We start from the raw sequence: 26736 nt of genomic DNA on the forward strand, positions 1-26736 counted from the left end.
ATTGTCGATCGGTTTACACCCGCCAAGTGCTCCTTGTCATGATCGGGAAATAACGGAAAAATCCGTCGTCAATTCAGTGTGTAAATAATAGACTATCAATTGTTATCAAAAATGTCAGTGAGCATTTGACTTAATGATAAATTGTATTATACTATTCTTTTGAATTTAAAAAAAATGAATCATATGCTATCTGTTTAAAACTGTTTGACTTTAATGTGAAAAAAAGCTATCATTGATAATTATGTTAGCATAGATTATTTCCTAGTAAATTACAAGAACAAAGACCATACTTGAGTTAATTCAGTTTTTCAATGTTTCTTTTACAGAAAATATGCCTCTTTGTTTTTATATTTTTTTCTAACAACAGTAGTTTGTATAGATAAAAAGTACACATAGATTAAGACCAACTGGACATCAACTTAAAAACAGGGCATGAATCATCATTATATCTGACTTGTATATTTATTGGATATGTAAGTATATACTACATGTAGATAAATAAGTGTCAGGTGTGTCCTTCTGAATAGTTAATTTTTTTACGAACTGTTATGGTTTAATACTATTGTTTTAATTATCAAAAGGTGATAATTTAACTTTCATTACCGATTCTTTCGCTGTGACAAAAGATGATATACTCATAATAGATCTTTCCTAAAATTCGAATTTTCAAGATTTATCCCTTAGAAAATAATTACCTGGTCAAAAATTTTACAGGTAAATCTACGTACCCAACTTGAAGACTACTGTAGTAATTCTTTTGTAAATGACCTTGAACTTGACCAATTGACCTTGGTTCAATAAAATGGCACTCTCAGTTTAAAAACCAGTCTTTTTTATAAAGTATGAACTTCCAGCATTTCTTTATAACATGATATGGTCAAGACAGTTTCTATCGTTTGGCATATACAAATACTTTGAATTGTTCTGCTCCTGTTTTGTATTGTTCGTTATCTTCATATCCTTCTTGCAGTAAAGATTTCAATTTCTATAACTTATCGACTGTATTGATACAATGAAAAAAATCGACTGATTATATTTTCATATCCATTGTATTTTTGTGTTGACTTAGCGTTTTCTTCCTGATAGAAAATTAGGGTTTTACTCTTTGGAAACTAAAATGAATATCAAATACACAAATTAAGCTGATAATTAACATTTTTACATCGTCAACAAATATAACATATGATATAAACATCTCATTTAGCATTGTCCATGTAAAACATTAATTAATATCAGAAATTAGGAAAATGGTTTTACATGACTTTTTTTCTATTTTTTTTTCTACATATACACATCACATGCAAAATAGTTTAAATAACGTTAAAAAAGAGCTAAACCGTCCGACTTTTTAACGATTTTATTGGGTTCTGTATTGAATTTCATGCAAGACATATGAAAGAAAGTACAGCTTAAACATGTAATGGAAACTTTCAGACTTGATATTATCACAAAAAATGTGTACACAAAATTGATATTTGCCGTCATTGAGAACATTTACAGTGATATTGAGTTTTCTGGATGTTATTCATTCGTAATTTCATCAAGTAGAAATGTTTTAAAGGTCTATATATAAATGATCATGAATAATCACTTTTATTGTATCTAGTCTATTTCCTGAAAATCATAAGTCTCTATTAAAGAAATAAACATGAATTTCATTTTAAAAATCATCACTTAGATCGGTAGTATTTTGAATGTATTTATTATCAGACATGGATTATAATCTGATGCTATATAGCAGAAATACGATTAACACATAACGTTCTTTCATTCAAGTTATCTGTTACTCATAAGATGTCCTTAAAACTTAGTTATGCATATATATCTAAAACATATTAAAATAATGTTAAACATTGATGATTTTTATATCCAATGAATAGAAAGTAGAAAAAATTTGTTCATATTCCTTAAAAAACAAAAATATTTTTAAAATATATAAAAAATATTTAAAATAGATATTTAAAGAAAACCCATACTATGGAGAATATTGATCACGTGACACATTTAGTTCCAGCAGGGGGAAGTGATAGCTGAATGCTCGTTTGATTTTCTCCGTCCGGAATTTTTTCTCGTTTCTCCTCATCCTTTTTTTCGTCATAAAAATTAATGGACCGACTTTGTTTCTTTTTAAAGAATATGAAACCTCCCGCCACAAATAAGGCAATTGCAACCAATGCCACTATGACGCCTGCTGCGATGACTCCACCATTAGTACCATTACTGTCAGCTACAGACGGACTGTTATTGCCTGAAAGGAAAATCAAATTAATAGCCACATTAGGAATAAAAACAGGGAAAAACCTTGAGCCTCGTTTTTTGATGTCACAGTGAAGTTTGAAAAACAATCTGTTGGCAAATACCTGTTTGTTTAACTCAAAATGCCGCGTGTACAATGGGAACAGAGCGCCATGCAGTATGAATAAATAAATATACTTTAACCGTTACCTCACCATGCTTTAATTATTGACTCTTTGAAAGAAGCGGAAACTGTGCAGCCAAAACACATGTACCTTGTACCTTTTATTTGTATCTTTTAATTAGTACTTGGCGTATTGGTAAATGGACACTTCGTTTTAATCTAGAGAGAACCTCAACTAACGATGAACCTCCAATATCATATGATAAAACATATTTATCAAAACACTAACTTCAAAATCAACTATTTGTACTATATGATGGGCAAGGATCAGCTATTTGTAAATAATAACGGCCGTCACAGTGAAAAAAATTGTGTCAATATTTTTACATTTTTTCTAATTAAATACATTTATATCTATACCTTCTTTCATTAATTTAATAAGAAAAGATAATTGCATTTTTATTTTTTAAGAAAATCGCATCCAAATATAGGTGATCAAAAAGTGATGGGCGTTATGTTGACACATATAATGTGAATTTTTAAGTTATTTCGCGTTACAGAGAACCAAAAAAAGACCATCATATGCATGGACCTGACCACACTTTTACTTGGGACGAAGTAGACAAACTTCTATGACCTATCTGTAAAATTAATAAGGCACAATTAATCGTGACGGAGGTGACATCAATTTTTCCTACTATAGCATTTTCATCATTCGTTTTTCTGCACAGAAATCATGTTTACCGTGAGTTTTTTCTTCACTAAATGAGGAAATAACACTAGTTTTTCATTAAAAAGCAGAACAGGATACAATAGTTCTTTCTTGAAGAATGTTTTATCCTGTATAATAAACGGATGTTATATTTGACAAATTGACAATATGAAGTAAGGTAGTTACGGAGGTTACATTGACGACGCTTTTTAACGCATTTCGTAAGTTTTTTTAAGAATACACACGACTTTAAATACATGCAATGAAGTTAATTTGTCAAATACAACTCCATTTAAACATTCTTTTAATACTAATTAAAACTACTGAAAGTATTTTCATGAATTTTAAGCGCTGTGACGGATGTTACATTATAACATCCCTCACAGTTATTCTCGGAAGGGATATTTTAACTCTCTACAGCTTTGTAATTTTTATTTAGTAATTTTATTATTTGTTCTTCATTAATATACAACCGAAGTTTACTAATAAAATTTTATCTTTAACGAAATAATAAGAAAAAAATCTTGTATCAGTACAGATTTAAATTTTGACAATGGTCAAATAATAACAGGCAATCAGCCAAGAAAATCCTAAAAAGCTGGTAGCAAAGCATCTGAAAAGAAAATAAATGAGTTATACCTCTGCTAATTACCTTAAAATATAGACAAATACTCCAAATTTCATTATAATATTATCATACTGCGTAAAGAAGTTATTATTTGACCAGAAAAGGTGTCAACATGCCATATCCGTTTTACAATTTCTTGTCAACATGTAACAGCCAAATATTGTTATGTTAATAATGTACGAAGACAGGAAAAAATGCGACTTTAACAGGTAAATATTATATTTTCTTTCTATCTTATTGAAAAAAATATGTCCATAAAATTTCCTCGTAACATAATCGAATCACTGTGCTTCAGCAGTTATGGTTTGACATTGTTATGTCAGTCAAAATTTAACTGCCGAACACCAAATGTCCTCTATGATCGTAATAGTTCTAGAAAAATACTTAAACGTGTGTCAAACAATAACTATTATAGATTTTAACACATTGGAGAACATGGCTTGTCCATTTTATCAATAAATTTTATATGAATCTCATTCAGTAATAAGCGTGACGTCTGTTATCTAGTAAGAAGTTATTGACCGACAATACAAACTCGCCCACTTTGCCTCTATTTTACGTATCACAGTCGCTTTTCATGACGTTTACTGCAAATGTGTGGTAAAACTAATAGAAAAAACCGAACTGATTAGATATTCCGCATTGTAAAAGCCATTTTACGACCCAAATTACAGACGTTACGAATTTGACCGACACTAATTGTGCACCTTTGATAAATGTGCAAAAATTTATTATTTTAATCCTTTTACACAAACGTTATTGAAAAGAATCCGTTGAGTATGCATTAAAGTTAAAGCTAAATATAAAATATTTGTGTATTTTTAATACAATTACATTAATTTCAATGTTTAAAGTTAACCCATCATGTTGACCGACACTCGTAACGTCCGTTATTCAAATTCAAAGCTATTTTTCTCGGGATAATGATAAGCAAATAGTAATTATTTTTATCTAGAATTGTAAGGTAAACATCCATCTTTTAGAATTGTAGTATATAAATTAAAGTTAATTAAAGGGATTTTTAAAAATTACATTTTTGACACATAGGTTGGAAAATCTCTTATAAGCATGCGCAAAAATTGGACAATTTTATACAAATTTGGTAATAATAATTTTATTTCTTAAAATAAAAAGATTTATTTGTTTATTCTATCTCTTTAATATTAGAAAATTATAAATACAACTTTATGAATCATAAAAAAAATTATATTCTTGTTTATTTCAATTTCAAAAGTGACGGCCGTTATTATTTACAAATAGCTGATCCTTGCCCTGATGTCAAAAACATTTATGCATGTATGTATGTGAATGACAACAAACATTTGAAATATAAAGGTTGGTGTTCTACAAATGTTCAAGACTAGTAAGAACTGCGAACGATAGTATTGTTCTCCCGCCTGCCTCCAAGTCAATTTTCAAAAGTTAACATATTCGATGAATTTTTAATATTTTTTATAGATAATTATATGGATTTTTATAAAGCATTACTTAATTGGGAAAACAAGGAGAGTTAACCCTAAAATTTTATTAAAACTTGTGTTTTTCACTATAGAAAACGGAAAATATTTTTCAAAACCTCTCCCGCGTGACACAAAAATTCCTTTTTACATGTTACATGGACTGTTATTTCACAAATTCATACCAAAGCTTTTTATGAGTCAAGGGGGGGGGGGATATGTTTATTGACAAAAAACGACAAAAATGCTTATTTCCCACCAAAATCAAAGCGATTAAAAACTGAAACCGTATATTTAATTGATATATTTATGTTTTATTTATTTGCCTAAAACATAAGAAAAGATATAAGGAACATTTAATCGTATCCAAGACTATTTCAAAATATGGTGATGCTTGACAGCCCAATTTCAATGGAAACTAGTGCTAATTGTAACGGGAACCGTTACAGATGTTCCCCAAACGCTCCCCAACTCCTTTTCGGTGCCATATTCCCTGTAAGCTTCATAAAATAAGACAAACTCTGTGCATTTTTTACTTTAACAACGTTTTCCCAGAAGGATACCAATTATATTCAATCTTTAGCATTGCACCCGTGCGCATGTGAATGCATGTGCGTTATGACCATATCATCTTGTCTACACTATTCATATATTTTAATATACTATACATTAAAGCATTCAGTCCAAAAGTAATAAAAATCACTCATTCAAGAGTACTTTTAAATATACTCGTTTCAAATGCACGCACGTGCGTGCACGTGCATGATGATCATACATTCTTGTAGGAGTCCCTTACATCTATCTATATGTTCTAAATCCCATCCTGTTTGGTTGAAAAACAAGGGAGTTATAGCCATTTAAAGTTTCAGCCAATCAGATTGCAGCACACGTGCATGCGCGTAATTTCATGATTTTTTTTGTATCATTTTGTAGGATATCCTAATGCATGACTAAATTTTAAATTTCAAAGAATTTCGTCAAAAAAAAGGAGAAATAGCAATTTAAAGTTTCAGCCAATCACATTGCAGCACACGTGCATGCGCGTGATTTCATGATTTTTTTCTATATCATTTTGTAGGATATCCTAATGCATGACTATATTCTAAATTTCAAAGAATTTCGTCAAAAAACAAAGGAGATATTGCCATTTAAAGTTTCAGCCAATCAGCTTGCAGCACACGCACATGCGCATGCTTCCATGAAAATTCTTATATATCATGCGGTAGATCTTCATAATGTAGGACTATGTTCAAAATTTCAAAGGATTATGACAAAAAACAAGAAAGTTATTGAGACTTTAGTTTCAGCCAATCAGAGCAAAGCGCACGTGCATGCGCGTGAGATCTTGCTATTTGACCATGCTATCTTGTCTATACTACTAATGTATCCTTACATTATGAGTTTCAAAAAATTTCATCAAAAAATAGAAAAGTTACGGCAATATCCATTATATTGGTAATTTCACCTATTGCACGTGCGCGCTCTTGCAAGCACGTGCGCGCAAAATGACCTTTGTTTGGCAACTCTACATAACATGCCTACTAACCCTAAAAAGGTTTCACCTAAGTCGGATGTGTAGTTTACAAGATCACTCGTGGACAAAATTTTCCCAGGAAGAAGAAAAATAATAATAAGAATAATAATAATAAGAAACAGAGTAAAAACAATATGTTCCCCAACTTCGTTTGGGGAACATAAATATCGTCTACCCCCAACCCCACCCATCCTATTTTTTCAGGAGCTTGAGGTATGAATAATTTACTATTTAGCGCTGGTATTATGACAATTCATTAATTTCCATTGAACTGTTCTTTGAATTAAAAAAATTATAGCCAAATTGCCATTTATATTAAATCAAAAGGTTGCAAAATGTAGGCGGGAATCAAGAGTTAAAGTGCGTATTTCTTATAAAGATTAGTAAGATCTCTTTTTAAATAAAACATCAGTTTGAATTATATGTAGTTATTTTGTGCAACTCATGTATATTCTGCATGCCTCTATATTTTATAATAAAACACAATTCAATAAAAACAATCATTATGCATATATTGCTTTCATTCATGCAGTTACAATGATTTCATTGACATTAACGAAAAATTGAGTTTTTACAAAATTTTGATTTAATTTTTTACGGAAATCATTTTCAAAACAGAAATAAAAGTCTTATATCTATTTTTATTTTAACACTTGTAAAGCGGAGATAGGAGACGTGCTTGTGCATAACCTATTTTAAGGTACATGCTTTTCATACCTCTTACTGCGAATAATCTTTGCGAAACATCTTGTTTTGTTGTGTCTAGAAACAAATTGTTACATACGATTTTATTTTTTTTTTTTTTAATTGGCATTAATTTTTTGTTTCTAATAAATAAAAAATTGAGATAAATAAAAAGTCAACATTTCTTGTGTAGCAAATAAATTCTAAAACGAACATTAATTAACGTGTTAAGAATAGAGTTATAAAATATCGGGAGGAAAAAAGTCGTCTCTTTTGTAGAGGAAAGATGTTTGAAACCTAGACAGATAAAAAAAGGGTATGTAGTTCAAAAACACATGCATCACCCATCTTTAAATAGGGACACAAAATAATATGTTTAGGAAAAATCTTTCGACTCATAGATATAACTCAATATTATAAGACACTTAAATATTACCCGATATTTCCCTCTATTTGCATTGTATACACCCGAATATCTTACTTCAATTTTACTTTTATTTTTCGATAAATCTGATTTATCAAGAAATCATGAATAAAATCGTTTATAGAATTTGGAAACAAATAAAGCAGCGTGTAGATATTATTCTTTAGAATGTCTCTATAATCAAACTTCCTTTCATTTATTTAGCTCTGAGAATTTGACCAGACGACTTTTGTTTGCAACGGGGCGTTCCATAACGCTCGTATTCGGAATGTTTCGGGCATACTCGTAATATGCAATACAAACTCAGCGTTAAATAAAACATCAAAATACTGAACGCTAAAATTCTCTAGATTTTTGGTAGTATTTTATTAGAGACTATTTATTAGCTATATAATAATATACGGTTATTGAACTTATATTGGTGAATATTGGCATAAGTTGGCTGTACAAATGCACGAGCTTGCGACATGTAAAACTGTCCCCAAATTATGTTATATTGTATAAGTTAAAAATAGCTTAATTCTTAAATGATACAAAATATTTCTTGTAAATATCACATCATGCACTTTTAAAATGGGTGCAATTTGAGACGCAGAGTTAAGTCTTAAAGAAAACCAAAAAATTTACATGTATATAAGAACAGATCGAGTCATGCGCCTCCTACCTACTACAGATGTTGTTTGTGATGTCACCCTCTCTGTTGTTTCTTCTACAAATAATATTTTTTTTTTATTTTTAATTTTGATTATTAACATTCCCCACTGTTTTATAAAAGATAATTAATCGTATGTTAAGTGTGTTAATTTCTCGATATAGTAAATAAAAAGTTAATTTATCCAAGTTAAAGGTCAAGTGCCTAAAAAGCATGTAGACTTATCCGAATTGGCTTTGTACATACAATATCAACTAGAAGGGAAATTTTAACATTGAATAATTCGTATATTTCATTTCTATTAAAAAGCGTTTTTGATTTATATTTACACTGAATTTAAATATAAGGATGTCACTCTCCAGATTGCTAGGAATGCAATGAAAAAGAAACGACGGTTCGCAGCATGAGTTACGTAGAAAACATATTACTCTGCTTCACGTTACTTTTACCATATGCTCAATTTGAAGCCATTTTTGATGGGAAAATTGTCTTCGCGGTTTAAAATGCGAAAACTTTCCCAAGTCATGTAATATCGTATCGTATGAATTAAAGTAGGTTAGAATAATTCTTGTAAATATTTTATGCACTTTTAAAATGACTGCAATTACAGAGCCAGAGTAAAGACAAAAATGAGAACAAACACAAATACATGTATATAAGAACAATTCGAGTCATGCGCCTCGTACCTACGACTGCTGTTGTTTGTGATGTTACCCTCTCTGTTGTGTCTTCTACAAATAATAGATTTTTGTAATTTTTAATTTTGATTATCTAAATTTATAACTGTTTTTTTTTAGAGATAATTATTCGTAAGTTAAGTATGTTAATTTTTCGATGTTATCAATTGAAAGTAAATTTATCCAAGTAAAAGGTCAAGTGCCTTACAAGGATGTAAATTTACCCGGACAGACTTTGTATACAAAATCAATTGGTTAGGGCTATTTAACATGAAAAAAATACGTATATTTCATTTTTTTCAAAAGATTTTTATTGATTCATATTCATATTTATATTTAATGACAATATATGGAAATCACTCTCCAAAGAAGTACGTATGCAAGAAACATAAATGACGGTTCGCAGCATGAGTAATAATACCACCTGTCCGCTTCAAGGAATTGAATTGTACTGTAAATTACCCAATGTTTCTACTTGAGATTTATTCAGTGGTATAGTCAATCTAGTAAACAGCGATTCCTTAACTATTAAGAATGTGTCCGTTGTCTTAAAAACTCGTATTTTCATTTTAATGAACCAATCCCTATCTCAATTGTTTTTGATTGATTTCAATGATTTGAATTTACGATATCTTGGAAAAAAAAACGAAATGATAAACCCAATCAAAGACTTGGTTCTCTTTAATTAGATTGATCACAAAAGACTGTCAGTCACTAAAATTGAATTGGAGGCAATAGCAAGGGAAGTGGTATATTTCATTGGATGTTCGATCAGGGGACACAAACGCAAGGGTTTAGAATGGTTGTTGGGACAGGTTAGGAAAGGGACTTAATTCGTGCTGTTTTAGAAAAAGCAATTGTCCATGCAGTCTGTATTTTAGTATTTATATCGGTGTACATCTTACCTTTGATTGTAGTTGACTGTAGAGTTATAATATTAGTAGTTGACTCTAGAAACAAAGTAATGTCATATAAAACATTTCCTCCACATTGTTTACTGAATCTTGTGGAAACATTGTGACAAAATTTTTAGCTTCTTTTTTTGCACCAGTTTACATATATTTATTGCGAGGTCACTGCGAACGTAAAGTTTATATCATAATGATGGTTTAAAAAATGATTAAAGAAAAAGACAAGGTAAAATTTATTGTAAACAAAATAAAATATAAATTAAACAGTATTGAATGTTAAATATAATTTTAAACGTCTTTAAAACTTAAGTGTTATGTGGAATATTTGTAGTATACCTGTATAATGATGTTAGAACATGCAAACCGTAAAGTGAAATATGTAGGATAACGAGAATATACTTAGTCTAGTATTCGAGTTAAAAAGTTTATAAAACATTACAAAATGGGAACAAAGCAAACACGGAACTTTAAAAAATCATGCAAATCAGAGAAAAGGTGAATCATTATAATAAAATATAAGGATAACTTTATAATATCTCCGAGAATACACAGGGAGTATATGATATGCTTCATTGCTGACCTGTCTGGAGACTCAAGGTCGTCTTAACCTCTACCTCAGTAGTTGTTTCTACAATTTTACATTGGAAAAATCACGGATTACTTTTTTAATTTCTGCTTCAAACTATATTTTTGAAGTTAATTTTTAGATTTATTTGTCTTCTTGAGAGCAGTAGTTCTTGTTGGTAGAAGAGAGGTTACACTTAATATTCAAAGGTTGAACATTGGTTGTATTTCAGTTTCAACACTCAGTTTTATCCAGAGCATCTAATTTGAATGTTCAATTAATTGATACAGTATGCATTAGTTTTGATTATTTCTTAAAATATGGAATTGTTATAAAAAAAGCAATGTGAGAAGAATCAATTAGTTTTCTTTTTTAACATGCATATAACACACCTTCGTATATATCCGTGGTGGTGTCATCAATATGTGAAGATGGTTTGTCTGTGTGTTTACAACAAAAATGCGTTCAGTTCCACATATTACTGTAGAAACATGCATATCATAAATTGATAAAGACACTCAAATTGTAAATGAATCAAAGTGTACTTGACATGCATATATTAACTACAGACCTGTGTTAACATACGTGGTGGTATCATCATAATGTTGACTTGTTTCTACCATGGTGAGTCATAAAATATATAATGAACATTTTGAAATGCGCATAGGCATGTTATGAGGTTTTATATCATAATCTCAGGCTTATTGCGCAACATATGCCCAGTTATTTTATACAGATGTTTAATACACATTAAAATTTGTAAAGTCACATAAAAAAAAATTTCCAATATTGTAATGAAAAGACTAGTTACTTTATAAATGACGGAATTATATATCATATGGTCGCTGGAAAAAAATCCTTGACCATGGATTTGAAATGTGTGCAACAAGGGAAAAATCGTTCATGCAAACAAAATTATAGTTGATCATGCATGCATGGTTATATTCTTAATTAACTCATTAAACATTTGCCACTACAGACCTTTCTCGACATAAGTTGTTGTTTCATATTGTTGTTGCGTACTAGTTTCTATAATGTAAATAAAGACCCCTGAAATCTCAGGAAATACAAAAAAAAATACACTTAACCACTTGCAATTCAAAAATTACCCCTTAAATATTTGTTTATCATTTACAATTACATGAATTTGTGAAAAAAGGTTCGTGTGCTGCAGTGTCAAACCATAGATGGGCGATTATTTAATTAAACCGCACATGCTTAGGTATGCTATAGTTAATAAGTGCACACTTAAAGATATAATTCACATTAGCGGGTAATTCCATTTATACATACCCGATGTAGTGCTTGAATCACTAAAAGTGGAGGGTTCTACAATGTGAAATTACACACTAGTAGACAAATGTTTATGTTTAAATTTCGTATGTGTGACATTGGTTTTAGGATCAATATTAATTACCTGATTGTATAAATAATGTTTAAAATTAACTTTTATATCTTGTTATTATACATTATTAATATTCATTTTAGTTTATGATATACAATGATAAAATTATACTATATTTTAAAATATAATATCTTTTAACTTTTACTTTTAAAAGTTATCTTTTTATAATGCCACTGGTATGACTTAAAAAAATTCAACCTGGCTTAGTTTTTCATTGGGGGTGGTGGTGGAAGGATTTTTTTTTAGATAATTATATAGAATGCATTGTAAATGTGCATTAAAAATTAATTGAAATGAAAAGAAAACGAATAGAAAATCTTTTGACCCGAAATGTACGGGGGTGGCTGTCCACAAGCACCTAAGGGGTATAATAAATTTATATAAAAAATATATTTTTCATATGATTAGCCATTTTCTTTTAATTTTTTTAAAAATGTTTGAATAACTGAAGGTCCTTTCATGTTTACTCAAATTTCATATTAATCTTGGTGGTTTAAGTTTAAGAAAAAAATCAAATCCAAGCAAACCTACTTAGACTTAATAATAATGATGTCTTCCATTAAAACATTAACTTTTAACAAACCTCGCTCTCCCACCCATTCTTACAAAAAATGTCAAAAGACAACTATGACGTCATCATAGTATTAATTATAGTTTACTGATCCCACACATATTATATCAATGATATATACAACTTACAATGTTTACAAGTTCTATTATTTCATCCAAAGGGAAGACAATAGTTATCAACCTGCTCCTGATATACACCTCGGTTGACAATGGTTTTCTTGGGGTAAAATTTTTTCAATGTTACACTCAACTACATGCAGTATTTATAATATTACATGTATACTGAAAGTTTTATACGCATGTATATAACAGTGAACCGTGCGCGCATTAATTCTGCGCAGTCGCTATTTTTTTTTTTTTTTTTTTTTTTGAATATCACCTCTCGTCAAGCACTGTTGACTTTTGCTACGCTGGAGGGCGTGGCTTCATTATTCATTATAACTGCTATGGTGTGTGGAAACAAATTGAGTACCGCGCGTTAGCGCTATATGAAAATTTATTTGCACATACCGTTGCAGCTATGATACTACATGTATATATTTCAAAAAATAATGATTCATTGTTTATATTTACATTTTTTTTAACTATCTACTTTAATTGCAAATGTGATTTTCATTTCAAAAAAACCCTATGTGTTATCCTTCGTGTAAGCTACAGTTAATGGATCAGCCAACGTAACAGCTTCTGGTTAATTTGAGCGTGATTTTTTATTTTTGTTTATGACGTTGCACTTCCTCAACATTCAACGATTATGACATCAAAATGCATGCTTTAACCTCTTGGCACCCTGTCTGCGCTATGGCGTTTTGAATGCAATAGATTTCCATTCACCTTATATGCAAAAAGCATATGTTATGTAAATATAAAACAGTAAATGTGCAATTCAGTTTAAAGAACCAGTAATTTCAGAACAAAGCTATTGCATCTCAACTTCGGAGGGACTAGTTTTGACACTGCTCATTAACAATGATATTTGCTATTGTTTAGAAATCTGGGTAGCATTGTATTTCTCATATATTTATCTCTGTTACCAAAGTTAAAACAATTATGATAATTTATGATGAAGTTATAATAAATTGCATGGTTGAGCATTTCTTTCAAACCTGTTAACATTTTGACATTACATTGTAGATTTGCTGTCGACAAATGTGTAATTTTTGATACGTTATAATACGTTGATAATTTGATACTTTATATTAATTTCAAACATTAACACAGTCAAACACTTAGATAGACTTACCATTTGTGTCAGTCGTGACTGCGTTAGTAGTACTTGTTGTTAAGTAAGCTAAATAAAAAATGATCATTATACATAATACTGAACTACTATTCATGAATTTGAAGACCAAATAAATCAGTTAAGTAATATATTGCTATTTAATGAAAATAATTTACTAAAACATCATTATTGATAGCAATATTTTCCCACTATAAATAAATTTTACCGTGTTGCTTGCTTAATGCCTTAAAAGCATGACAATAAGTTTGGCTGGATTTTCTTTGGTTTAGAATGCATCTTTAAATTGACGAAAAAATCCCTAACAACAACTTACTATAAAAGTTTTCTTTAATTTACTAAAGTTTACTATAGTAAATACTTAGCGGTATTCACGAAAAGCGTACATTGCCTGTTCCAAAGCTGCGAAAGAATCAAGCCCGCTTTTTAAAGAACACATACAATATGTCGTACATTATTTATCAATGATGCAATCTTTATTATGGAATAAATATTTTAATACCATAAAATTAATTGTAGGAAACTTAAAGACTTAAATATATCCGTCTGAAATTCATAGCAAAAAAGTGATTTTCTAAATTGAAATCTTTGATTAAGAATAATTAACTATAACTTTGTTCTGTTTGGGGATTGATAAGCAGGCATAGTAATAGTTACATATTATCTTCATTCGATTTACTCAAGCGAATACATTTTTATTTGGTTTTGTAAAAGAAACGAAAAAGAATTAAAAAATAACTATCTTCTAATTTGATATTTGCGACCGTTCATGCTGATTTAATGGTCGCAAATTGAATTTTACCGGCGACACGTAAGCGGAGCCGGTAAAACGGATGTTTGCGACCTTTAAATCAGCATTAACGGTCGCAAATACCAAATTAGAAGATATCTAATTCTAATGCAATCTATGCATTTTGTTTGTTGTTTGCATTTTTATTTTGTTGAGTTTCGTGATATGAAATACGTCACGGAGCATTGTGTTTTTGCATCGCTCTAGAATAACGTCACAATGAAAAACTTTCACCCATGTTAATGCTCGTTTTACTGCTTCAAACAAAGCACATAAGCCAATTAAAACGTGTTTTACAAACATATTGCAATAGAATGTTGCATTTTGTGGTGATTGCAGTTTTATTGAGCTTCCACTAAAGGGCTGAAGTAGGCCAAAACTAGCACTGCTGAATAATAATATTGTCTCGAGTTGGGAAATTTCAATTCAGAAATTTAATAGATAATGACACTTTCATTTTTAAGAAAATAAAAACATGTTCTCAGGATTAACATTTCATAATTTTTTTTGTAATGTTGTCCAGATGCCTAGATGCAATGATAAAGTATGAATGATTAAAAAGAGTTTATGAACAACTACTGTGAAATCACTTATTTTCTTGGGGGTTTCATTTTCGTTGTTTTTTAGGCAAGGAGAGACCCACAGATTATGACCACCAAGAAATATTAAATTTAATATACATTACTTTCAAACCATTCTCCATCTACGAAATCAAGTTTCCAAAAAACCAAGATTTTTCCTCAAACCTGAAAAAAATGACCCCACGAAAATATGTGATTTTACAGTGTTAAGAATTAGATATTTTGAAACAGTTAAAGGGAAAAAAGATAAGAAAGTTTCCTATTAAACACTTCGCCACCTCCTTGCACACACAGAAAAATTCATGCACTCTTCAAACACATAACATTGAATTAAATGCAGTACGCACATGTAGTACAATACATATATTACAAATACGGTCTCACATTTTGTAATACATCCCTAGGTACATTTATATATAATGTTTAAAACAAGCAATGCGCTGTTCATGCTTTATTTGCATATATCACCTTACCAATGGAGCTGCTTCCTGTCGTAGCAGTGCTGGAAATCGCATTTTGATCTGACAAACAACGTTTTTTTTACATAAGTAAACAAATATTTCAATGAATACGTTCTTTTCTTTAAACGTAAAATGCTAAACTCTGTTATTTGTCATTCAAAAACACCTCCATCTTACCGAAAATGTTCTTAACCTTAATCATTTTCTATACAATTGTTAATCCTGACACATATAAAGCTTAAACATGTAGTGTTAATGCTAATGGAATTTGAAAGATATACTTTTGTACATAACGGTTATAGCTGATATTGATAAAGTTCTACCCTTTATAATTTAATTAAATTCTATTTGCTTACCGATGGGTGTCACACGAGCCAGAAACCCTTTCTTCGTCACCTGGACGTCACTGCTGAACTTGATTGTCAAAGATGTTCCAGAAGACGTATAGGTATTCTGTGCCGGGACAGAATCTCCACACACTTGGGCAATAAGAGGGGAACTAGTGGAGGACCCTGTTATATGCCAAATATTGTTACATGTATATATGTAAACGTGTAAATTTTTATTTATAATTATTAGATTAATAATATTATAATTATCAAATATTTAAATAATGATTGCCAAATTATTTAAAATAGTATAATAAACAAGATAGATTAAAAAAATACATAAAAATTTTTAATAAGAAATTTAATGCCTCAAAAAGAAAAGATTATGCAAACATTTTAAGAAAAAGCTATATTTTTGTTACCATTATAGATTTCTACAAAATCAAAGCAGCGTCCACTGTCCAGCTCCACTTTCAAATAAATGAACTCAAACTGAACATTTCCGCTTGAATATGTGTATGTGTATGTACAGGTACGGCTTCTATAATAAAAAATATATACATTAAATTCATAATACTTCAATAAATAGGTAAAATTACTCTCGACCAAGAAGAAAACTGTTTTTTTTTTTTTATTTTTTGTCTTGCAAGATCCTTCACTTCTTGTTCTTATTATAAAATAAAAAATACAAGAAAATAAACATCATATCATAAACGGTGTTACTACAGTTAATCCTGTCTAATCCGACATGCGCAGGGAGACAAATTCTATTTTTGAATAGAATGGGTGATGGATTGCAGTGTGAAGAAATATGAAAATAATAAAATGGGGTCCACATTTAATGTCTGAATTCACACCGTGTCGGATTACACGGGTGTCAGATTAGACAGTTTTCACTGTTATTGTGAACTTACACGGGGTAATTGTTGGGGAATTCTGGTGAGGTCAAGGTCAGTGATGAAGCAAGATTAATGTTAAATGTTCTAGAAGCCGAACAATTGGCTGAAAATAGAAACGTTAGAGAACTTTTGCTTTATTCTGTGCCTTAATAACATGTGCCTTAATTATTCTAAAAATTATGAAATAAATGTAAGATTGGGAAATATGGGTTTTTATCATAGTAAATCACCAAGAGTAAAAAAAATATGCGAGATTCATTTCTATCTATTGGTTAATAGTAATAATATAATTATGAACAGGATTTTGCAGTGATTTCTGTTGACTTTCATTATTTTTTTTACATTGTTGGATAATCAGTATAATTCACAAGTAAATAAAGATGGCAATCGAATACACGATTACGAATAGTTAATCCAAAAACAAACAAACGAACAAAAAAAATGGTCCCTTATATATAAAAACTTTGAGTAAAAAATGAACCTTTTGCGCCTATTTTCTTAAAAGTTTTTTTCATAACTTACTTCACTTCGTTTAATTTCCTTAACTTTTAATTAAACCCGATTTGAAGTAACTGAAGTAAGTTGTTTTGGAACTGATATTAAAAAAGCAAAACAAATTTTGTTATAAATCTCTTACATTCATCTTTTCCAACGACAACAGTAACTGTAAACCCTAATTCGTAAGAATTGGCTGTTCCGTCTGAATCAAGCTGCAGAAAGAGGTTACTCCCGGTGGTTGTTACTGGGGGTTTACTGGAACCACAACTGGGAGACGAAGAACAACACACAGAGCCTCCAATGGCGGTAGCACTTGACGATGTTCCTGGGGTGTTGAAATAGTTGACATAAAGAATATGGAAAAAACGGACTGTATTCAATATGCAAAATCCTTAAAGCAAAACAAAATAGGAGCAGAGCAAACACGCACTTTCAAAAAATTAGAGATGGGATCAGGTACCATGTAGGAGTGAGCATCCCCTAATGACCGGTCACTCCCGCCGTGTGCTCCTAGTCATGATCGGGAAATAACGGGAAAATCCGTCATCAATTTAGTGTATAATAATTGACTAACAATTAGTATGAAAACGTCAGTCGGCATTTGACTCAATGATAAATTGGATTTGTTGACATAGTCATTGTACCGACCATAAAACTTACAAAACGATGACTTTAAACGTGACTGCCAATATCAAAAAACATATTACCAGGAAAATACATCTTTTAAGAATAGGCGAATAGCCACGAGGTACTAAGCTGAAATCTGAAGTATCATGGGACTTAACATTTTACAAGTAGAAAGTATATCTAACCGTCATAAAACTTTAATGTGTCTCCACAATCCACATAAACACCGGTGACTTCAAATGTAATCCTGGAACTGGCATCAGTGGACTGAAATAACCATTTACATGTCGTTGTTCTGTAAAATATGGACAATAGTAGGAATTGAATAGAAGTAATTTTATTAAAACATTTATTTCCTTGTAGAAATTTCTGTATGTGGATAACCACTCCATATATTTATTGCCTTTTACTCTTTTCATAATTATATCACCCAAGGCAAAATTTTAACACGACTAGACATCAACAAAATATCTAATTTTCATACTATTTATTGCCTTTTACTCTTATTGAATTTGAGGAAAAAATTGCAGGATAAACAGTGTATGAAGATTTTATTCGGAGTAAATATCGCATACTGATATTGCATAGAGACCAGATGTAGGATATTTATAGGCTCTATTCATAGTAATTACTGCACACTTCCATTGGATACGGGCAGTTGCAGGATATTTGTAGAATTTTTTCTTCAAAGAAATTACTGCATACTCACACTGGATACAGGCCGATTGCAAGATGTTTGTAGGTTCTATACGGAGTGCATTTGTAATTATTGCAGACTTACACTGGATACAGACCGAGTATTTATCGGTTTTACTCGCACTTACTATGGACACAGGCAAACTGCTGGATATTTGTAGGGTTTTCGCAGTAATAATTGCACACTTAGTTTAGATTCTTGCTGGTTGCAGGATATTTGTAAGTTTTACTCGTATTCACGGTGACTATTGCACACTTTCATTGAATACAGGCGGCCAAATGCTGGATATTTGTAGGATTTATTTGGAGTTATTATTGCACACTTATATTGGATACAGACCAGTTGCAAGATATTTGTAGGATTTATTTGGAGTAACTATTGCACGCTTACATTGGATAGAGACCAGTTGCAAGATATTTGTAGGTTTTATTTGGAGTAATTATTGCACACTTATATTGGATATAGACCAGTTGCTGGATATATTTCTATAATTTATTCGAGTAACTATTGCACACTTACGTTGGATACAAACCAGTTGCAGGATATTTGTAGGTTTTTATCGGATCAGTGGAAGGATTCAAACTTATGGTCGTCACAGATGATGTACATGTTAACGTGTCTGGAAAACAAAACAAAAAATAAATGTTAACAAAGGGTGATGATACGCAGTAGCTAGAAAAAATCTTAAGTTGGTGATACTATTAATGGTACATAATACAGGGGATTAATTATAGACATTTATTTTTCAGTATTTCACGATGCATTTACAGTTTGAAGCACTGCGATAGTCTTATGATCAGTCTAAGATCCTATCAACCTTGTACCGGAACTGATTCGTTACACATACGAAAAAATGACGTCACAACAAGGCAACACCTTTCAATGTCCCAGTCTGTGATTTTTTGTTCTTTAAGTGATTGCAGTGTCTACGTACATGCATTGCAATAAATTCAAATGAATTATGATAAAAAAAAATATTTACGTTTGGTGAATTGTTTTCATTTGTAAAATGTTTTATTAAAACTCATCTAGTAGGAGAAAAATCTTCTTGGAATTTGTTTGCATTGGAACAGCAAAATCGAACCATTTCTAGTATGGCTTTTTTCCAGCAGTTTTAAATGAAAGTATTCAAAAGAGAATTATGAATATGGCACGAAGCGTTCGTAACAATCTAGACCAACTTACAATCTTGATTAAGGTTTCCACATGACAATGGCCTACATCTATGAAATGTAAATTGCAATACTTTATTGGGATTTTTTTAGCTCACCTGAGCCGAAGGCTCAAGTGAGCTTTTCTGATCACATTTTGTCCGGCGTCCGTCTGTCTGTCCGTCTGTCCGTCTGTCTGTAAACTTTTCACATTTTCGACTTCTTCTCAAGAACCGCTAGGCCAATTTCAACCAAACTTGCCACAAAGTATCCTTGGGTAAAGGGGATTCAAGTTTGCTCAAATGAAGGGCCACGCCCTCATTCAAGGGGAGATAATTGGCAATTAATGAAAATTTGGTGGCATGTTTTAAAAATCTTCTTCTCAAGAACCACTGTGCCAGGAAAGATGAAACTTATGGGGAATCATCCTCAGGTAGTGTAGATTCAAGTTTGTTCAAATCATGACCCCTGGGGGTAGGGCGGGGCCAAAATGGCCGACCAGAGTTTTACATAGAAATATATAGGAAAATTCTTTAAAAATCTTCTTCTCAAGAATGACCAAGCCATAATTCATCATATTTATATGGAAGCATCCTCAGGTAGTGTAGATTCAAGTTTGTTCAAATCATGACCCCCGGGGGTAGGGCGGGGCAAAAATGACCGACCAAAGTTTTACATAGAAATATGTAGGAAAATTCTTTAAAAATCTTCTTCTTAAGAATGACCCAGCCATAATTCATCATATTTATATGGAAGCATCTTCGGGTAGTGTAGATTCAAGTTTGCTCAAATCATGACCCCCGGGGGTAGGGCGGGGCCAAAATGGCCGACCAAAGTTTTACATAGAAATATGTAGGAAAATTCTTTAAAAATCTTCTTCTCAACAATGACAAAGCCATAATTCATCATATTTATATGGAAGCATCCTCAGGTAGTGTAGATTCAAGTTTGTTCAAATTATGACCCCCGGGGATAGGGCGGGGCCAAAATGGTTGACCTAAGTTTTACATAGAAATATATTGGAAAATTCTTTAAAAATCTTCTTCTTAAGAATGACCAAGCCATAATTCATCATATTTATATGGAAGCATCCTCAGGTAGTGTAGATTCAAGTTTGTTCAAATCACGACCCCCGGGGGTAGGGCGGGACCAAAATGGCAGACCAAAGTTTTACATAGAAATATATAGGAAAATTCTTTAAAAATCTTCTTCTCAAGAATGACCGAGCCATAATTCATCATATTTATATGAAAGCATCCTCAGGTAGTGTAGATTCAAGTTTGTTCAAATCATGACCACCGGGGGTAGGGCAGGGCCAAAATGGCCGACCAAAGTTTTACATAGAAATATATAGGAAAATTCTTTAAAAATCTTCTTCTCAAGAATGACCAAGCCATAATTCATCATATTTATATGGAAGCATCCTCAGGTAGTGTAGATTCAAGTTTGTTCAAATCATGACCCCCGGGGGTAGGGCGGGGCCAAAATGGCCGACCAAAGTTTTACATAGAAATATATAGGAAAATTCTTTAAAAATCTTCTCTAAGATAGAAAATCCATGATGTTCATGGGACTACTTTTGGATTTTACCTTTTCAATAATAAACCAATTTATACTTTGCCTAGCCACAGTGCTCAGGTGAGCGATGTGGCCCATGGGCCTCTTGTTTTATTTTCAAATGAGTCGAAAACTCTGTATTAAAAACAAAACTCTTAACCTACAAGGATTTGTTCAAAATTAGTTTCAAGACGCTTTATTTTTGGAAACCATATCCCCCCCTCTCTCTCTCTCTCTCACACACACACATATTAGAAATTTTGAGATGATATAGTCTAAACATTCTAAGAGCATTTGTTCTTCCGCCCGTTTTTGTGTAGTTTTATTTGTCATTTTAGATGTTATTAATCCGATTTGTCTGGCTTTTTCTGGTCTTTTTAAAAAAACGATTTTGATATTTTTCTTGCCAGAAAAACTTCAGAATAATGGCGCCGGTTCTGATGTTTTCCTGGCTCGTAAAATATTAAAATCTTTTTAAAAAAACCTTGGAAAACAACAGATATATCGGACCAGCCTGATTTTTTATTGACTACACGAGAGAAATATTTCAATATTAGATATTACATGTAAGTCTAGAATTTTAGAAAACTCCCCTCCTTATCCTTTTTCAAGAGTCAAAGTAAAACTTACCAGAGTGTGAAAAATGAATCATTGACATAAATATCAGGAATGGTAGAACTGTTTCATGTCGATTTGCCATATGGGATTCACCCTTTGGAGTGCTCTGTGTTGTTACGTCATTCTGAATAAAAGAAATTTTGGGAATCTCATGATGGTTATATACAAAACAAAGACATAGCAAAGCGGAGCATCCCTCAAAAAAAAAAATAATAAAAATCAAGTAGACAGCATTCAATGTGACCCGGATGCAAATTACATCACTTCCCTTTTGCGCAAGGACAAGCTTGACTGACATACATTCAAACACACATAAGCGCGTTACTATATTCCCACTAAGTCCTCTGCGAAAGGATAATACAAAAGCTATGTTACTACATAAATAGCTTGTCAAGTGTTATTGTTTATTTATTTGTTTATTATAGTTTCATAAGCATAATTATGACAATTCTTAAGGTACAATTGGAAACATGTCATTTTTCATAGTCTTATGCTATATTCAAAAAAGTACTCTGCTTAAACTCCAATATTTAAGAAATTTTTGTTACTAGCAAAGTTGTTATTTGAGGACCCTGTTGGAAAAAAGCTTTTTAAAAATACTTTATTGGCTATGCTCAGGTACTATAGGCCTATATCATCTGTGTGTCATGCAACTTATTTAATAATAATTGCATGTACATGTCAATTAGGTCTTCATTTAGTAGCATAGTGCTGAGATAATGTGTGTTCTTTCTCTAATAGTAGGCTAATTTGTAATGTTTTAAATGTGAATCATGACATTCTGTGATTTTTTTACCTGAATAAAATAAAAAAAACTATTATATAATTATAGATATAGTTTTACAAATAGCTGGTATGCAAAATAATATCAAGATTGAAAAAATGTTCATTACTTATATATATTTGCATTGCTATCGGTTGAAATGTTAAGTGTGTGTTTAAAGCATTGCAAAACCTTAAGTGTGAAATCAAACATTTCATATTCTTTATATCTAAGCTACATGTAAAACGTATACATTGTTATGGGCAAGTGATTTAGAGTCGATATATTTTTTTTCACTTTCATAGAATTTTTTTTTTTTAACTTTTTTAAATGAGAATTTATGTCAATTAAAGGAAAAAGGAAAATATAAAACTTTATTTAAACATGCAGCAAAAAAAGTATTATAATTAAAGTTCAGTAAAGTGTATGTACATTTGTAAACAATTTATTTTTCACCTTTTAATGTAAGAGAAAATAAATTTTAATGTTGTATACCGTTGTTGTTAAGATTTTAATTTTATTTTCCTTTTAAAAATCAAGTTAATTCAGATTTTATGAATCGCACTTTCGTAAACCGACTGTCATCATTTTATATCACTAAAGTTTACAAAAGAATTAATTGCTACGTGTCAAAAATTATTGGCGAAAGCGTTAAACAGCTACACTTAATCTCATTGTATACATGTATGCGGAAATAATAATGAGAGGTTTTTTTTCCGAATCCACTTTCATTGGTCCTATGAATATAGGGCGATACCAGCATTTAAAAGGCGTGTTCACATGAAACTATCAGACCGAATTTAAATCTAATTTAATGCAGAAAAAAATCTGAATTCGTAAAGAAATATTTTATACATGTACTTCACAATTAATTATATTATGTATTTGTCATGGCTCTCTCAATATGTTTTACATATGGTGAGAAAATATGCAGCATGTTATCAAAATGTGCTTAAGAAGGTTTAATTTCTTGACAAATATAAGGCAATCTGAGAGAGAGAGAGAGAGAGAGAGAGAGAGAGAGAGAGAGAGAGAGAGAGAGAATTAAAATCCAACGCAGGACAAAACCAAAGGTATTGTAGAAAAATCTAATCAATTTTTATTGCATGTATGTAGTATTGAGAGAGAGAGAGAGAGAGAGAGAGAGAGAGACTCTTCCAAGCAATTTGCATCAGAGATATATCTATAATTAGGTAAAATAACAAATTAAAAAAATGCATCGACAAGAATCATCTTTTCATATACAATGTCATTACTACTTTGATTTGCACATACATGTAATATGGTCGTTATTTTTGTCTACAAATCATTGAAAAAATTCTTATACTATTTCTTAACTGTCTTGTAAACTTCCGTTTAACAGCGTGAAAATTGCTTTAATTTGATTATAATTAGTAGTCTTGATTGTATGACTACAAATAATTTATATATGACGATTTCTTAATGCATCTTTATCTTTTATATAATAAAAATATTAGACCTTAAAGTCGATTTTTTAATGCATCTTTTAAATTCAAAAATATTACACCTTAAAAATCTAGAACTTACCTTGAAATTTATCTCAATCCATATCGGTCATTTTTGAAAAATTTTTAAGGCGTCAATGTAAGTGAAATCGATTGAGTGTCAGATTGGACTTCGAGTAGCGACATATTTTTTTTTGAATCAGTTCGACTCGAGGAGTTTAATTGCTGGGTAAGGCTCAGGCTATGACAATTCCTTTCTTCTTTTTAAATAAAGTGACATTTAACAAGTTTACACGAGGTGAGATGGATATTTGCTAAACAAATATCATTATTCGGGACGTCAGTACTAGAGTTTTCTTGCATATACTTGGTAAGTGTCAAATTCTCTGTTTGAATTTGTAAAATGATATGACTCCTATTGAATGAATTGCATCTTTCTATATGAATATCAATATTAAATCTCTAAATATTTCTCTTTGATAATCAAAATTGTAAACTTCAATAAAAAAGTAAATTATTATACTTTTTCAGAAAGTGTTCCTAACGTTCTTTCTCTGACCGGAAAGTTATCTTTTCGGTGATCATATCTTAAATATTAATTACATGACCCGACTCTTCGAAACTTTTTCAAACATATCAGGACAATTTTTTTTCCTGAGATAATCCTGTCAACAAATGTATTGAAATTTTCTGGAAAAAAAGATATTTTTACCTACCTACCGATAAAATATTGCTAATATTGCTTCTCAAGTAATTTTCTTTCATTCAGAGGACTTAACAGTTGTTAGCATTCTTTTATAAAAATTCTTGAAACATGCAAGTTTTCTACTTACGAATAGAACATTTCTGCTACAAGGTCAAAATGAGTGAGTTCATGCACTTACATACATCACGTCATAATTTCAAAGAACATTTATGACATCATATGTACAGGTTCGGCCGAAACTTGTTACTACAGTTTTTTTTTTATCAGTACATGAACAAAGTGATAATAAATGCAATTAGTACAGTACTATCTTGTGTACATACTGTGCATGGTATCAGTTTATTTTTCTTACGACACAAGTACATGCAAATGAACCGTTTACTACATAACTTCGTTATGTACAATTCTATTAAAGATATTCGATTATCACAGTACACTTTTGGGAAACTCCGCACTGATTTGAAGATGAACGTGTTGTGACGTCATTTTGCCATGCTGAATATAGAGAGTGAGATGCCGGGAAATTCATAATGATTGATTCATTGTATAATGTTTAATTAAGGTAAAGATCTAGTAAATGACTTTAGACTAATTTTTGATGCTAGATCCATTATGACGTCATATTTTCCCGTACTTTACGGCTTTTACAGAATTTTGTAGAAAAAAGGGTATTTTCATGGAATTCAATTTGAAATAATATGAAAAGTAATCCTGATACCTAATGTACATTTGATATTATTTTAAAGAAGAGGACATGAACATACAAATTACCGTTTTCTGAGAGACTGTAGTCAATCTGGATAAATTTCCTTTGTCGAATATAAAATAAACCTCCCATATTCATGATTGTTTTTTTTCATTGAAAATGACAGTTTAAAATACGGTTTTTAATCTTGTTTACCAAATTATGATCCAGAGCTCCTTATTTGTTAAAGTTTTAAAGCATCATTCAAAAAATATTTTTCAAATTAGAAAAATCTTTAGGCATCTTTCGTTTTACTAGATCAGTAACGTCGAAATTTTTTATTCCAATGGAATGGGCACCACCTACCGGTGGAGAGCTGCAATTTTTTCCTGTACTTGGAACTCAGGCCCATTGAGCAGGGAGGGATTTTTTTGTGCCAGCACCTACTGCAACATGGTAACTCGGTTTATACGGTCTCATCCGAAGGACCAGTATTTTAATTAAGTGAAAAAATTGCTTTAAAACAGTAAATATCACCATTTTAAATATGACGTGCGAAATATTGGAACCAACGTAAACTCAAGACGTAATATCGCGACTACTAATGAGTACCTCGCAGTTATCTAACTTACTACCGCTCTTTTGCGGGGGAGTCGAGAAAAGTCTAAATTTCTGGGGGCAAATGACATTGTTTACAGTAGTGACAATCGAATGATTCGAACAATTTAATGCCGAAATAACGATGTTTTGCCAGATATTGAACTTCAAATAGTAGATCGTCAAATAAGGAAAGTTTAGAATATTTTATCTGCTTAAAAATATGACGATTTTCAATGAAAATTTAACTAGAAGAGTCTGCTTAATTAAAAATATCGTTAAAAATGTGACAATTTAGAATTGGCTCCTCTCAAAAATATATTAGACTGGTTCAGCGATTGTTTAGCGAGGTATTCCACCAGGATTTTTTTACTTATCTGTCCTTATAAATGCTACAATGATCGATCTTGCATTGTATTGAATAGCACATTGTCCCCACCCAACAGACAATTCCTACCTCCTTCGCGAAAGAGTTCAGCTAAGTTAAGTAATCGCG

At 31.1% G+C, this 26736-nt stretch overlaps 1 protein-coding gene across 1 annotated transcript; it reads right to left on the reverse strand.

Moving 5' to 3' along the window:
- Positions 1 to 1342: 1342 nt before the first annotated feature.
- LOC134268154 (uncharacterized) lies at positions 1343 to 24358 on the reverse strand. Its single transcript, XM_062750354.1, has 20 exons — positions 24335 to 24358; positions 22036 to 22147; positions 19217 to 19316; positions 18186 to 18295; positions 17513 to 17698; positions 16891 to 16978; positions 16399 to 16517; positions 16004 to 16159; positions 15660 to 15707; positions 13819 to 13866; positions 11897 to 11932; positions 11585 to 11632; positions 11175 to 11219; positions 10996 to 11043; positions 10619 to 10666; positions 10033 to 10077; positions 9137 to 9181; positions 8463 to 8507; positions 7408 to 7452; positions 1343 to 2248 (listed from the first exon to the last, which is right to left on the reverse strand). Exons 2-20 carry the CDS (start codon positions 22103 to 22105, stop codon positions 1992 to 1994), a joined length of 1587 nt encoding a protein of 528 aa, XP_062606338.1. The 5' UTR covers positions 22106 to 22147; positions 24335 to 24358; the 3' UTR covers positions 1343 to 1991.
- Between the last annotated feature and the right edge of the window lie 2378 nt (positions 24359 to 26736).

Source organism: Saccostrea cucullata, unplaced genomic scaffold (genome assembly GCF_032062105.1).
Source record: "Saccostrea cucullata isolate Sc308-1 unplaced genomic scaffold, CSIRO_AGI_Scuc_v1 ctg283, whole genome shotgun sequence".
Classification (NCBI taxonomy): Eukaryota; Metazoa; Mollusca; class Bivalvia; order Ostreida; family Ostreidae; genus Saccostrea; species Saccostrea cuccullata.

Excerpts from the sequence above, each read along its gene's own strand:
- LOC134268154 (XM_062750354.1), bottom strand. The coding sequence starts at position 22,105 with ATGGCAAATCGACATGAAACAGTTCTACCATTCCTGATATTTATGTCA. Across the intron at positions 16,979-17,512 it reads TGTCGTTGGAAAAGATGAAT|CCAATTGTTCGGCTTCTAGA; the intron begins GTAAGAGATTTA and ends TTCTATTTTCAG. Across the intron at positions 9,182-10,032 it reads ACAGTCAACTACAATCAAAG|AAGACACAACAGAGAGGGTA; the intron begins GTAAGATGTACA and ends TATTATTTGTAG.